Below are 15680 nucleotides of genomic sequence, written 5' to 3'. Positions count from 1 at the left end.
TTCTTCTTCTCCTCACTCCACAGTGGTAAAGACCTTGTTTGTACTGTGAGAGTCTGTTTCACCTACTATAAACTTCTTTGCTCATCTTTGATTTTATCCACTGCAATATCCTGCACTGGGACACAAGGATGGTGTTTGCCCTTGTTTCTGTGACTCCTTATGCCATACTCAAACTTCCAAGAGAACTGGAAACTGAATCGCTACAGAAAACTTCCAGCCTCTCCTACTCTACCAGGAAGTTTTTCTCCAGTTTTGCATTTGTGCTCTGAAAACAGGCTCTTATGAGGGCTGTTCTCTTTATCTCTTGTGGCAGATCTCATGGATTATTTTCTCACACAACTGAAATGATTGCCATACTGAAATACATGGAATGAATTTCCTCCTGGTTTCCATGTCAATTACAGAAATCTCTGAAGAAGGAAATCCAAAATGGCTTTGAAAAAGATCAGTGAGAGAAAAACAACACAGAGGGGGATGGAAGGGATGAAATTAGAAAAAAAAAAGAAAAGAGACAATAATATAATGGCATAAGAATAACGCACCTATGTCAATAATTTTGTCTCGGGTCCATTTGTGCCAGAAGTCTTCTGAATGAACAGATATATACCAAGCATCCATAAGGTTCAAGGAAAATACACTGCTCCAGATCCCTGTGGCAGAGGATATATTTAACAGAAAGAAAACCGGTAAAGACCTGGAAGTCTTTTTGTTCACAATGACCTCCAGTACCTTCTACATTCCCTAACAAACTTCATTACGTTATCTTAGTGCAAAACTAAAGGGACTGTCTTCATAAATTCGTATGTGAATCCATAATGTATAGTAAGAATCTTATTTATTGACATATATTAAGAGGGCTGGTAGTGTCTCCAGTGTATCTGCTAACACATCCTTTTTGTTATGTGGCAAATAATATTTTGTCATGTTCATCTTAATGTTTTCTACTTGTCCCCAACAATTGTTATTCTGCAGTTTCACAGCATTTGTAAGTCTAAAGCTTTTATTTATTTCTAGCATCATCTTGTTACAGATACGCAGTTATCACGCAGGACTGTCAACCGCAAAACATTCAAGACTGATAACACTAGTATCCCTTAGAATGAGGAAGCTGACTTGATAGTTTTGAAAACAGAAAGTGGAAATGTGGGAGTCTTTGATTTGTCTTCTGTTTTTTAGGGTTTAGGACATACCTGGGTTATATTTTCAAGTTCCTTTGCCAACAGGTGTAGCAAAGTTGGTGGCAGTCCTGACTGTATCAGTCTTTCAGGCTGATAGAGCACCACTACCTGGTATGGTGCCAACTGTGCCACAGTGCCTTCCTGAATCCTCCAAGCTGCAGAACTAAACCTGGAGCTCCTCGGGAGAACAGAGTGGCAGATAGAAGAGACTGCACCTGAGCAGCCTGGCTATGGTCTGACCCAGCAATGCCAGCCTGCAGTCAGAGGGACAGGTCTGGCCATGCAGGAAAGAGATGCAAGACCTTTGTAGTCAGTCCCCACTCTGGAGGTTGGGGTGCAAAGGAATTTACTGAAAGCCTTTCAAGTAACTGTGTCACTGGTGCAACAACACTGCCTGAATAAGGGGCCTGTCGGTCATTGGCAGGGAACAGGGGCAGAAATGTCCCAGCATTGCTCTAGAAAAGGGAGGAAGAAAATGCCAAGGTGGGAAGTGTAAGAAGGGGGCTGGTGACCTGCTTGCATTTCTGACCACAGAAGGGATGACCCGGGTCCCAGTTTTAATATATAAATATATATAAACCCAGGGACAGAGAGATTCTGATTTGCTTCCTTACACTTCACCACTAGCTGTAGTGAAATCTCCACACATGCAAAGTCTTAACTTCTCAACCCACCCTCCCTGAAACTTCTTCTCTGCAACTGGTGGATGTAGGAAGAACAAAGAGGCAAGAGATTGTTTTTGCAAAGGGAAAAAAGGTTTCCTTACTGCTCTTACTGTTCTTGCGCAAGAGAGAAAAAAGGTAAATATTATGACCTATTTGCACTCTGAAATGGAAGTGTTATCCATAAGAATTAATCAGGGTTAGGTTTGGCAGGTACGTTGTAGATAAAAGGCTGTATTTTAGAGACTTAGATGGAAGAAAAGACTGTGATTTAACTTAGGAACAGTGTTACACAACTTTGGTTACCGAAAAAGACATATTTGTGTTGAGAAAGCCTCATGCCAGTAGGCATAACAACATACAGAATCAAATAAATCTGTTCAGCTGAATAAAATTGCAGAGAAAATAAAAATTCCTGCAGATAGTGACCTGTTACCAGTTCCAGTATTTTACCATGTACTGCTCCTGGCATATAAAAAAGTGTACTAACTGCTTCATTTCAGAAGAGGGCTTTGTGCAGGAGCAGGTTATATTATATTACATTACTTTACATTTCCCCGGAGCAACAAATTACCTTCCAAAAAGCAGATCCTGGATTCTGGCATTTTCTTCATCAGGCGACCCATGAAGAATTCACTCCCAAAATCTTCAGCACGAATGAAGGTGCCATATTTTGGGAATCCTACCTCATAAGGGGTGAATTCCACCCATTCTGTAAGAAAAAGCACAGATTGATTACAGCAGGAGAAGCACAAACTAGTTGAATAAAACGATGTTGGCCACGTTAAGGGAGACTGTTTTTCACCTAGCACTTTGCAAGTAGACGTTTATTCACTGTACATTAAACAGTAAATTGTCCTCTTACATGTAAATTTCTTTACAAAACTTAGATTTCTGAAACTTTCTACAAAAATGCGTATCAGGTAATTTTATAATAATGTCCTGCATCATCCTGCTTTTGATCCTGAATACAACTGAATACACTAAGGCCTTCAAAAATTTTAACTATTTAATTTCTATACTGGATTAACCCTTTAGAGTACGTGTGCATTGAATTAATTTCTCTATCTAATCGTAAATTGAACCCTGTTTGGATTAATGTTAAGTGCAGTTCTGGAGTATTATTACCTCTAAAATCCTGGTCGCTGATTTTATCCTTCACATTGAGAGAGAGGTAGATGGGCAGAGGGTTCTGACCCTGATTTAGTGCCTGCTGCTGATCTGTGAGCTTATGGGAGTCCTCCTGTTTCGAAGAAGGACAGTAGCTGAGGACAGTTAGATGACACAAAGAGCCTCCCACTTCACTTAAGCCTGGGCTCTGATAACACAGGGCGTACCAGACTCCAACTAGGATGTTCCCCACTGGTTTAGTTCAGGGAGGTGCTGTCATCCCTATCTCCAACCCTCCCCTGCCCCAGCACTTCAGCACACAAATAGTCCTAAGATGAGTTCGTATGCTAAAAAGCCCCATAAATTCTAGTATTTCTATGGTAGGAAGAAAATGCTGCTATTGACATTATTTATTTCATAAAAATATCTGGAAATATCTGAAAAGCACTCTTCTTGGGAAATATTTCATTCAGAAAGAGTAACTCCCTCGCCAACTGCCCAGAAAATGGTATTTTCCTCAGACCTGTAACAAAGCCAAGGCTCAGACAGAGTCAATGTTCTGTGAGCTTTGACCCTTACTGCTTCTGCTGCAGAGCATCTTGCATACTGGGGTAATGTGGAAGAGGCAGGACAGGGAGTCTCTACCACCGTGCTGTGCTAAGGCAGTAGAAATTTGTATGCATGTAGGGTTGATCAGATTACATGGGAAGTGTTTTCTCTTAAGTATAAATTACCTATTAGGGAGGAAATATTCACACACACTCAAATAGAGCCACAACGTTGCCTTTTGGTGGAAGCTTTTACAGGGTGAGGTAACCCATTAACAGCTCAGATATACTGGTTTTGGGCTTGTGATTTTTTATTTTTTTTCTGCTTTGTCACACTGCTTTTTAAGAAGAACAGGGTTTTCACTGAAATATTTACAAGTGAATTAATTTTGAAGTTGTTTATACTACAAATTTCCTGTTATTTCTCTTTATTCCCACCTTTTCTGTGTGAGGTGTGATGTTAAGCTCTGCATAATACAGCCAACAACCAAAGAATTATACTGTCAAGGCACATGCTTTAGGTGTCTATCTGAAAAACAAGCAAACAAGCAAAAGAACTCGTTTTCTGTAAGAGTGGTCAAGCACTGCGTATGTTGTGCAGGGAAGTTGTGAAGTCTTCACCTGCAAAGATATTCAGAAGCCCATGGTTTGGGGCAGCTGGCCCTAGCCCTGCTTGAGCAGGGCTGTTGGACAAGACAACCTCCACATGCCCCTTCCAATCTCTGTCCTCACTGCTATAGTCACTGAATATTCAAATCTGAAGAGAAAGGTGCTGCTATTGTACCTTTTCATGTAACATGGTTTCAATGATGAGTCCCCACAGATCTGTGAAACATATCCGATGTCCTTCCTTTCCTCTCTGGCACAACTCTTTCAAATAGTATTTCAGACGATCGGGGGCAAAACAAGCAAGGAACTTATTTTTGAGCACATGCTTTCGGACATCATTCAATGTTTCCTTAAGATCCTTTTGGGACCAGTCAGGGTCTTCATACAAGTTTGACATGGTCCTATAAATCAAATCAAAACAAAACAAACAGAAAAGCCACAAGGAAAAACGTGAGTTCTGAAGCAGAGCTTTGGGAAGTTACGGAGGTTTGCCTATCATACCTTGATTTACATGAAAAAGCATGTGTGTGTGGCACCATCCGCATTATTTAAACAGGACTAAGTTAATTTTATGTGCAGGCATATACCCTCTGAAGGAAACAACAAAAAGCCGCAGCCGAAAAAGAAAGACCTTCCTTGATTGTAAGGATGATGCATCTATTCAGATCACTGCTTGTCACACACAGAAAATTCCTGTGAAGACTTTGCTTGTCTTGGTCTTACCATGTTGTGCCGGATAAACCAGTGATGTATGAGACACAGTCCAAGATGTTCAGTTCCTGCACACTGAGAAGGTGAGCATACATGGCCGTCAGAGCTCTGGTTCCACCACCCGTTGTCATGATTGCCACCACAGGTACCTGTTCAATCCCAAAACGCATGCATTTAGTGACGTGGTCTGAGAAGGGAGAGAGACCTCTGATAAGGAAGGAGGAAGCTGCAGCACTGATAAAGTAATATACCCACCAGTATATCTCACCAGTCAGCAAGGAGAAGAAAAAAATTAATTCATTCTGCAGCATAGAAGGAGTAAGAAATACTTCATATTTCCTCCATCATCTCAAACATGACATTTTCAGGGCTCTATTGAAAAACCAGTAACACAGACCAGCAAAAAAAAAATAAATAGAGGGAGTAGTATCTCCTGCCATCTGATCCAGATGTTTGTCAGATGCAAAAACCAGCAAACACAGGCTGCTGTCTCAACATTTCCATGTGAGTAGTAAGAACCTCTCTGTTACTGAAGTTTGATAAAGCTAATTTCTATTATTGTATAGCTTTTTCACAGGCCATGCTAGATGTATCATGACTGATAGATCTAAGAGCACAGACCGGTTCAGATCTCTTGAGAACAAAGGCTGGTGACACCATCTGTTTTCACAGATGCTGCAGGGAAAGCAAAACCGTACTCATTCCACCTACCATGTATGGACATACAATACTAGACATGCAAGTGAGCTCTGCAATTATTTCTTTCTGTGACGACAGTAATCCAGAGTCTCCTAGGATTAATTAAGGATTAATCCTTAGAAGGATTAATCTGTACACATGAATTTGCTCCATTAACAGTAAAGACAGCTACCATGCTTTGTGGTGAATTCACCTGTTATGCAAGTCATCAGGAGACTCTATGGAGGTTGTTCTGCAGGGAAATAGGGTACCTCTTCTGAGGGTAAGGAAATGGCCCATGGTTTAGTGCTGGCATTTAAAGGGAAGGTCCAGCTATGCAGAAAAACTGATAAACTCAGTTCAGGGCAAAAGGAGGAAAAATTCTTATCTCTGCATCCAAATTTAGGCTTCACACTACAGTCATGGGAGTATAATTAAAAAAGAGAAGTCTGTTTTTTCCCCTGCCTTGGACCCTTGGGTATTGTTCCCATTTGCCAAACAAGTACATGCTCTAGCTGCAGCAGATGATGAAGTCAGATTGGCAGCTTGCTGTGTTTGCACAACGGGAGCTTAAATGCTGGCACAAAAGGCAGAAGAAAATAAAGTCCAGTTTGAACTGTGAGACAAAGAAGGGCTGAATCAACGGTTTAGATCTGGATGACATGATTGCAAGGACTAAAACAAGCTTTGGTCCTGAGAGCACCTAGCCCTTCTCTGCATTATTGTGTGGAGTGCTACTTAATACAAAGCCATTTCCTGTAGCAACAGGGCTACAAGTGTTTGTTAATCTTTCCTATTAGTACTTTTTTCTTCCCTAGAATAGTCAGCTGTAGCTTGCTCATGAAACTTCACACCATTTCCAGGAAAATAGGAATCGACCACCAATGCTGCATTTTGACACTCAGATGTAGAGAAAGAATAGTTATGTCTTAGATACCTCATCATCCTGCAAATCCTCCTTCAGCTGAAGAACATCCTTCAGAGCTGCTGCAACCACTTTCTTCCTCTTACGAATGAAATCCTGTTCCTGGGCACACAAGCCAAACCCCAGGCGTACGTCTAAGTCTTCCTGGCTGGAAGAGAGGATCAGGGATCTCTGATCATCACACTTACAGTCTAATTCAGCTTTTTAATTGCTTCTACTTCACAAATAGACATAACTTCACCATCAGGTGTATATAAAGCAAATCAGGAAGAGGTGAAATGTTTCAGTTTGTTCCTGGAGAGGAGCAGTACTCTTCCTTTGGACTGAGAAGGTTTCTTTTATTTAGTCCTTCTGAAGATGCCTGAAACTGAATTAACAGAATTGTTCCATTTCAGACATAAAGGCAAAAGCCTGCAGAGGGCAGTGTTTTAAAGGTGGCTTTTAAAGGTAGTGCAAACTTCCATTGATACCTGTGAATCATGAACTGAAGTTGTGGAATTCTGTGTTGGATGTTTTTCGTGTGTGGATATGTATAGGAGCTTATGGATATTTATAAGCACTATAAAGTTGTTGCAGTTTAGAAGTTGCTGTGAAAATCCTTCTTAGGTGGTAAAGAAGTTTTTCAATGACAGCTGTAAACTGTATGTATATCTCATACTGTATTTACTGAAAATACATGGCATGATAGAAGATGCACCTGCTACATCATGCAACTTATTCCTATTCTAGATTTTATTAAGACCTGAACCATATGGCAAAGTACAAAATGTGCTTCCTTGGTTTAGAAATAAGCAACCACTTGATTAATTTGTATTTACATTTGAGTAGACATTAAAAAATAAATGCAGGTATTTTTATTACGTCATTTTTTTATATATCTTAGAGTGGCCAGGCCTCTGTCTTTGGTCTTTCTGTTTTTTTTTTTGGTTTAGTTTTTTGGTTGTTTTCTTTTTTTCTCTGACCTCAGGAAACAGAAAGGTTTCTTTCAAATACTTTTGAAATGCTGCTTTTATTGAAAGTCCGCATTTGACAGTTGGTTTTAGAGGTACCAAAGAATGTCTACAGTGGCCCTTAGCACATAATTTTGACTGCAGAAAAAAATACCAAAATAAAATTGGTGTGTTCTTTATGAAACTTTTCCTTAACTCACTGTATAGTCCGGTGTAAACTCACAGATGCTGAAAATCTCTGTACTGAGATCATTTTATTTTTGTCTGAAACAAGGATGAGCCAGCACGCACGATTCAGGCAGTAAGAACTCGACTGACAATTATCTGAATTCAAAGAACCAAGGGGAAAAACACAGAGGAAGATGAATATCTCACCATTTTTTCACCTTGAAATGCAAATCAAATTTTCTGTGCTGAAAATCAGAAAGATAAAATTAGGAATACTGATATTTTGTTAAAAATAGTTCTTTTCCCCCACTCAGAATGAGGCATAGCTGTTTTGGGTCATCATTACCTCTACAAAGCTCTGAACTCCAGTCAACTGAAACTGAGAGAGAGACTCTCCTATAATGTTTCATTAGTCCCCAGATACGTGCATTGATTTAATAAATTAAGACTTTGGTATTTGCACCTATAGACTGCGTCTTCTCTTTGCTGTGCCACTGTGGTGTATCTACCTTGCACGGAGACTACTCAGTACAAAAATAGATAGCTGCAATGCTACACCTCACCTCCTTGGAATGGCCCAGCATTAGACATGGCTCTTGAAACTAAAGTCTCGTACACAATGTGTGATACAAGGGGAAGCCAAAGAGACTGAGCACCCCAAAAGAGTGGCACAGCTTTACGTCCTGTGGCAATACGCTGGGCTGCAGCCTCACCCCTGTCCCCCCAAGCATACAGTGACTTCCAGCCTGGCTAAGGATGTGGACAGTAGAAAGAGCATGAGCAACAGCTTAGATATTTCTTTTCTTCCTACTTCTCTCCTGAATTTCCCATTTTATTTTCCTCCAAATTCGTTATGCATCACCCCAGATTTGAGGTAGGTTAGAAAACACCATCTCTCTGTAAAGAGAGGTGGCCTTTGGTTTCTGCTTCTTGGGAACAAGTAACAATTTCAAAAGCTTGCAAAGGATTCCCCATGGCCAGCACACTTACCTCGCCAACTACTTCCTGCTCGGAGGGGACTGACTTCAGAGGGAGAGTGAGTGGGATGCTTCTCCTTGTTGATCCGCATGACATGCAAGCACACTGGAAAGGAGCACAGAATGCTTTTTGGTTAAGACAGAAATCTCCTCCTCTTTCTGCCTATACAAATGTAAAGATCGGATCATAAGACTGTCTGTGTTTTCTACCATGTTCTGCAGTCACGTACAAAGGTGGAAAGGCTCCTCTTCTTTGTGAGTGCAACTTCCAGAGAGGGTTGCTTGTACTTGGCATAGTGGAAGAAAGCTGGATCTGGGAGAGGAGAGCAGGAGTCACAGCTTGCTGAAACTCTCTGGGTTTCTTCAAAGGATCCTCTCACTGTGAACGTTAGCTCATTCCCTGAACAATGAGATAAAATACATACAAAAAGTTACTTCTAATGGCAAAAAAAGAGAGAAAGGGAAATAAAAAGAAACAAACGGTAGCTTTGAACAAACCCCTTCTCCTCTTCCTTTGTATTTGGAAAGTGATCGAAGACCCAAACATAATAGATGATTGTACCTATAATGGGCTGAGCAAAAAACCGGAGGAGAGTGTGATGTGAATGGCACTGAATTTTAGACTGCTGCATGTCTATTGCAGTTGCATTGTGACACAGTGAATGAAATCAGGAACTTTGCATTGCAAATCATCCTCACCCCAGGCTAAATAATAAGCAAGAGAAGTTCTTAGTCCCTCAAAATAAGATCTGACTCAGCAGCAGATACCCTAGTTGTATGAAGAAATCAGCTAATCTTGCCAGTGTGTGTTAGGCATGCTCTGAGGTTGCCTACCAGATCCAGCCTTTGAGGGAATGTGGGCAGAGGAACTTCTAGATTCTGGATCTTGACCAGGGTCAGGCGGGACCCAGCTGCTGAGCGGCTAGCCCCTGCAAAAAATGAGGGGTTTCTGTGCATATGCAGAAGTCAAATTGTCAGAGATCCTGAGGAACTTTAAAACCATGGACTATCGTGCATAAGGAAGCATGCTCCTTTAGGGTTTGGCAGTACTACAGCATAGGTTTTCAGGATCTTAGCCTGGATTTATGTATAAGCATATGATGGTGTTTCTAGTCTTGAACAAGGTTTGTTTTGAAGAACCCTGAACCTACAACAACTGCAGAACTGGTGGCATTCCCTTATTGCAAATTTTTTACAAATCGCCATAGATATGGTCGATTAAAGCCTTAATATTTGGATGATACAATTTCTAGGCATTGTTAGATAGGGTAAAATCACTAATATTCATTTAAAGGATTTATAAATTTACCTGAAATATGCTTATTTTTCATCCTGCAGTCCAAGTGAACTTCCAAACAGGCTACTTCACGACACTAGGATAGACGTGATCAGGAGAGAGATTATTCATCCAGCCATGTCACCACCAGTGCTGGCAGACACTAAAGGGTCATTGTAGAGAGGGTCATTGCTTGAATGTGGGGGCCAGCTGTGCTGGAGACTTCTGCCAGACCCAGTGAAAGGGAGAATTGATTTCATCATTATGTGGGGAGAGAGTGCTACGCTAAACCCTTTGTAATTGTCAATGGATGCAGACAAAACAAGGGAAAATATTAGCAGTCTGAGGGATCCTTTAAGATCATGCTGGCCTCCACAGAGATAAAGCTACTAAAAGAAAAACTATCACTAAAAAATGAAGGCTTGCAATGCTCCCTTCACTGGCATCATAATCAGCTGAAGGTAAGAAATCATATGGGAAAGAGAAGAAGAGAACAAAGCAAATAATATTTTACCACTATTGCCCCATTTGTGATGATGGCTTCAGGAGGATCGCGTCTAGAAAACAAGAGCAAATATTATGTATTTTATAAACAATATTATTCTGGAAAATGTTCTGAACAGGACACATTTTTCTCTCCTAATTTTGTTTTTATTTATTTGCTTCTTCCTACTGTTTGTAGATGTATGCTTCTTTTTCACTAGATACTACATAACTACCCAGAATAAATGATTCAATGCAATAAGGTACTGGGAAAGTGCTTGTAACAGCCTTAACAGCACAGGGATGCTATTCGTATTCTTACTGCAGTGGGATTTACCAGCCTCAAACAAACAAATCTGAACTAGGTAAGCAATATATAAATTTTAAGGAAAAAGTCACAGAATTAGAAATTCTGAACTCATTCTCCACATCAGGGAATTTTCCTTTCTTACAATGTTTTGCTGACGCACACATTAAGTTTGGGAAAAGGGTGAATCTGGCTATTAAGATGATGCTGGATGTACAGAAAGTTTCCCTGCACTGACGCACCACTCCAAGCTGCTGCTCTCATAATAATGGGGTTTTACTCACATGCTCTCCAATGCAAACTCAACTTCCAGCTCCTCCCTCCTCTGAAAATGAAGGAAAAAAAATAAGAAACAGTCTCAATTAGTGTGTGCAGAGGTTTGCAAAGTGATCTTCATTTTTTGCAAGCACAATTTCCTTTATGCTGTAGTAAGTAACAATATTCTGTTTCATGCTTGCTATTGTCAGCATCAGAAGACAGAGGCAGCTTTTTCTTCCCCACAGAAAAAAAAAAATAGATTTGAGTTTCAGTACCAGCAGAACTAAGGGCGTCTGATGCTTACAAATCTCCAGAGTGAGCCTTTATTTTTCACACTTTCTTCCCTGCCAGCTTCTATGTGCTAAACTTATATGCTAAGACTTATGTTTAAAACAGTGTGGAAACAGGCCATTTTCCTGTCCTTGTATTGCTTTTCTTTGAATAATCTTTGTGAGGATTAGATAAATTCTGTCATTTTCTGCCACGGTATTAAAAGCACAAAGCTTCCCTAAAATTGCATCTGTCCTAGGGCAGGGATCTGTGCCAGAGGAAAATGGCAGGAATTTGAGAAGGCCATCTATTCTGTCACTGGTGTGCGATTTCCAATATTGTAATAAATTTTGTTATATTTTTACTACCAAGCTGGTCCCAGGGGTAAAAGACAGAAGAGGCAGCACACCTCTTTAACAAGAAAGAAGAAAATAGATATCAAGATTAACTACATGTATGACTGAGCTCTCACCTGTGGATTTAGTGGGAATGTCATAAACTCTCTTCCCCCAAGAGGGATTTTAGCTACATCAAAAAGCACAATTGCCTCATCATCATCATGAACAGCGTCATCATCAGAAACAGTAATTTCCAGAATATTCTGGGGAAAGAAATTAGAAATGTCCAATTCGTTAACATGTACTCAAGAGTATGACATTCTGTAGCTCCTCAAGGTTCAGTGCCTGCTTTACAGAGAGGAAATAGAAAGTAATGATGACCAAATATCACAAGAAAGAGTATGAAAATGGGTTTAGTCTGCCTTATAAGAAACAGCTTCCAGACCCATCAATGAAGTCCAGACTGAGACTTGTCCTTACACTTTAAAGTAGCTCTCACAAAAAATACAGTCTTTGAGGAAGGGATATGGATAGCTGGAAGTCCTATATCACCCCTTATCAACAGGGGCAATAAAGGTCACTTCATGTCAATAACCACTTTTCTATGTCCTTGGGCTTTCTGCTTTCAGTTCATAGGCATTTGAGTGTAGAGTAATTATCAGTAGCAAACTGAGTCAAGACCTTAATCATACTGGAATGTAGCAGCTTCCTGGCATTAATATACCGTTATTTCATGTCCTTTTCAGGGAAATAGGTGTTTTTCTCTTGTAATACTTCTTTATATTTTCATTTCATAGTTTCTCTGTGTTGTCGCTCTGTCATTGGCCCCGTCGGCCTTCTCCAAGGAGGTCAGTCACATTACTGATATATAAATAATAACTCTGTTAGGAGAGAAGTGGATTCCAGAAAAAGCCAGAATCCTTTAATTTTTTTCCTCCATCTTGCTAGGGGAATTTTAAGAGAACCCAGAAAGGCATTAAAAGACATGACATCCTGTTTTGGGCTAAACTGAAAGAAGCTGCATAGAGATGATATAAAGAAAAGAGTTTTATGTTTGTGTACCTTGACCTGTCTCTGTATCCGGAAGTAGAAAGTTTCATTCCACACAGGATTTCTGCAGTCTTTGATGGGTTTGGTGTGGAATTTTTCATCTGAAGCAGTTGGCAACCAGAGGCTCACGTAGCAATCAGGCTGGCTTACTACAGGAAACATAGGCAGTGGAAAACACAAGAAATGAAGGCATTGAAATGCTCTGTAGCCTGAAAATGGATGACAGATGGCCAGTTTTTTCTGATCTGCATTGGCCAAACCAGGAAGATGGAAATCACAGAGCTGGATAAAATTAATGTATTGTTTATCACAATGCTATTTTTAATAAGGAGTGTATTCAAGTAACTATGCAAAATACTACACTTTTTTTTTTAATTAGAGTCTTAGCCAGTGGATAGAACAGCATGTTTAGCCAGGAGTCTTAAATTGCTCTTTCTCAACACCATTTCAACTCTCTGTAAGTTTGGGAGGAGGAGAAACTGTGACCAGTGCAGGGAGAGAGTGAACCTCAGACCCTGAGGACTGGGTGTAAATTGTATCTGTGGCAATTTAGATTTGTGAGAAATATTTAAAGAACTGAGCTTAAGTCTGATTTAGATAATAGATGCCTGGCATACCTGGTTATTAATCCTTCACAAGGGAAAATTAATTATTTCAGCTACCTAGAGCATTGTCTCCTTAGGTGGGGCAGGAAGGGAGAAGCCTAGTAGCAGTACAATTGCTTCTGCAGAAGGTCATTAGGTAGCTGGAGCCTTTTCCTGGTGTTCGCTGATGCTTGAAAGACCTGGAAGCTATTTCCCACTCCACATCTCTTCCCAGGAAAAATGAAATGGCAGAAAGAATTTGGGTCTTGACACTGCTCGGAGTTTTCTCTCACGAAGGATGCAGGTTGAGTTTCTGTCTTTGAAATTAGTTCCGCAGATTTTACATAGTCAAAGTGACAGGATAATATATTGACTTTGGCAATTACCAGAGTAATATGCAATTTACAATGCGCTGGAGTGCTGATTACCACAGCTGGAGTGCTGAAATACCTCTCCTCACTGTGCTGATGGCCTGCCGAGCTGTGACATCCTGATAAGTGGTATCACTGGCTCTGATCTACAGAGTTTCTCGAGAGCACATAGGAAGCCTGTACAAAAGCCAAGAACCAAACATGACTTCAGGCCATCTAGACCATCCCTCCTCTCATTAAAGAACTTATCACTGCTGATCTCGAGTGTTCCAAAAACATGAGTACAGTGCTCCCAAAATTGCCAAAGTGGCTGATATGGGGTATACTTCAGAAATGTTAAACTGATTTGAGACATAATTTCTCTTCTATTTGATATCTGGCCATTGTAAGGTGCCGGAAGGACACATTTCTATATTTTTGCTGTAGTTGCAAAAGCCAGTTATTTTCCTTTATTCTTCTGAATGAAAACTGAAATGCTCTATCCTTTTTTAAATTCCAGCTTTGAACCACAGTGTGGAAAACAAGACTTGTGCTAGACCTGACAAACCTGGCACTGCTAAAACTCAGAGCCAGAAATGAATGAAGTGCGGGAGCATTTATGAATGTCTTTTGTTGCTGTTTTATCTGGAATTTGCTGATATGCTGGAATGCTTTTTCTGATAACACATTTTCACGAGTCTACTTCCTAAAAATATTTTTCCACATGTATTGCTTTCATAAATATTTACTTAAAATAAGGCATTGACGATTCTTTGTCAAACTGATGAAGCGCAGGCTAAACAGACAGTGAGGTGGGTTAAAAACTGGCAGAACTGCCAGGCTCAAAACACTGTTAGCAGCAGCACTAAGCCCAGCTGGAGACCAGTTACTAGTGGTGTACCCTGGGTGCTGATACTGAGGCCAATGCTGTTTAACATCTTTATCAGCAATGTGGGTGATGGGGCAGAGTGTACCTTCAGCATCCTAAGTGCGGGTGGTGCGGTGCAGAACAGAACTGGGAGAAGTGGTTGACACACCAGATGGCTCTGCTGCCATTCAGAGGGACCTGGACAGACTGGAGAGCTGGGCCAACTTAAGCTTTATGCAATTCAGCAGGTGAAATGCAAAGATCTGGACATCTTTGAGTGGATAACCCCATGCACCAAGACAGGCTGGAAAACAGCCCCACAGAGAAAGACCTGTACAGTCTGGTGGACAGCAGGCTGAGCATGAGCCACCAATGTGCCCTTGTGGCAAACAAGTACAACATAGGGAAACCAACATGGGCTGCACAGGAAAGAGTGGTGCCAGTAAGTGGAGATGATTCTTTCCCTCTACTCAGCACTGGCAAGGCCAATGGTTGCCCAGTACAAAAGAGGTAAGGATGTACTGGAGCGAGTCTAACAGAAGTCCACAAAGAAGATATGGGGAGTGAAGCATCTGCCATATGGGGAGAATCTGAGAGAGCTGTGACTCTTCAGCCTGAAGCAGAGAAGGCTCAGGGGTAAGTTATTAGTGTATGTAAATACCTCATTGGTAGCATAGGAGAGGGAAATAAAGAAATCACTCTTCTCAAAAGGTAAGAGGCAATTGACAAAATCCAAAATATATGGAAAACCCATTTAAACATAAGGAAAAACTTTTTCTCTGTGAGGGTGGTCAAATGCTGATAGAGGCTTCCCAGAAAGGTTATGAAGCCTCTATCCTTGGAGATGTTCAAAATCCAGCTGGACATAGCTCTAGCAACCTGTTGAAGCTGACTGCTTTAAGCAAGGGGCTGTCCTAGGTGTTCTCCAGAGGTGCCTTCATGTCATCAGCCACTCCATGTGATTGCAATATCAAGGCTAGTTGGTCACAGACAGATTACATATAATTGTCAGTAACTGCTGAGTGCAAATTTGACCTTGAAGATGAGGTGAGCTGAAAACACTAGGGGAAAGCATGTCCTCTTCCCATGGAGAAAGGGGACTATGCCATACTTATTTTTGCTACAATCCATCTAAAGTCCCTGCTGGTAGGGAGAGGTTATTGCTTCCCATGAAATTAATGTGACTTTTTTTATGATTTCCTAGAATTTTGCAGACAGTATCAGCTATTCCCCATGTTGTGAGTCTAACTGAGCTTATGCATTTCCGCCAGACTAAGCCATGAGATGAACAACGGGACAAATGAAAAATAACAATTTAGCTGGATGTCAGATGAGTACTATGAAGGCTATGGTATCCTCTTTATTTTTACTCCCTCTTAT

At 40.7% G+C, this 15680-nt stretch overlaps 1 protein-coding gene across 1 annotated transcript in view; it reads right to left on the bottom strand.

Moving 5' to 3' along the window:
• Positions 1-15680, bottom strand: part of LOC130596365 (cytosolic phospholipase A2 epsilon-like) — a 39178-nt gene that overhangs the window by 5771 nt on the left and 17727 nt on the right. Inside the window, exons 5-18 of the mRNA XM_057403883.1 lie at positions 12511-12647; positions 11583-11711; positions 10867-10907; positions 10307-10349; positions 9826-9889; positions 8747-8916; positions 8530-8622; positions 7747-7784; positions 6434-6569; positions 4831-4967; positions 4283-4508; positions 2969-3083; positions 2415-2552; positions 543-650 (exon numbers count right to left, since the gene is read on the bottom strand). Coding sequence (XP_057259866.1) covers positions 543-650; positions 2415-2552; positions 2969-3083; positions 4283-4508; positions 4831-4967; positions 6434-6569; positions 7747-7784; positions 8530-8622; positions 8747-8916; positions 9826-9889; positions 10307-10349; positions 10867-10907; positions 11583-11711; positions 12511-12647 — 1575 coding nt within the window. The remainder of the gene's footprint in view (positions 1-542; positions 651-2414; positions 2553-2968; positions 3084-4282; positions 4509-4830; positions 4968-6433; positions 6570-7746; positions 7785-8529; positions 8623-8746; positions 8917-9825; positions 9890-10306; positions 10350-10866; positions 10908-11582; positions 11712-12510; positions 12648-15680) is intronic.

Source organism: Pezoporus wallicus, unplaced genomic scaffold, assembly GCF_028554395.1.
Source record: "Pezoporus wallicus isolate ANWC-B61680 ecotype Strahan unplaced genomic scaffold, APGP_CSIRO_Pwel_v1 contig_8673, whole genome shotgun sequence".
Taxonomy (NCBI): Eukaryota; Metazoa; Chordata; class Aves; order Psittaciformes; family Psittacidae; genus Pezoporus; species Pezoporus wallicus.
This window is presented reverse-complemented; position numbering and strand designations above follow the sequence as displayed.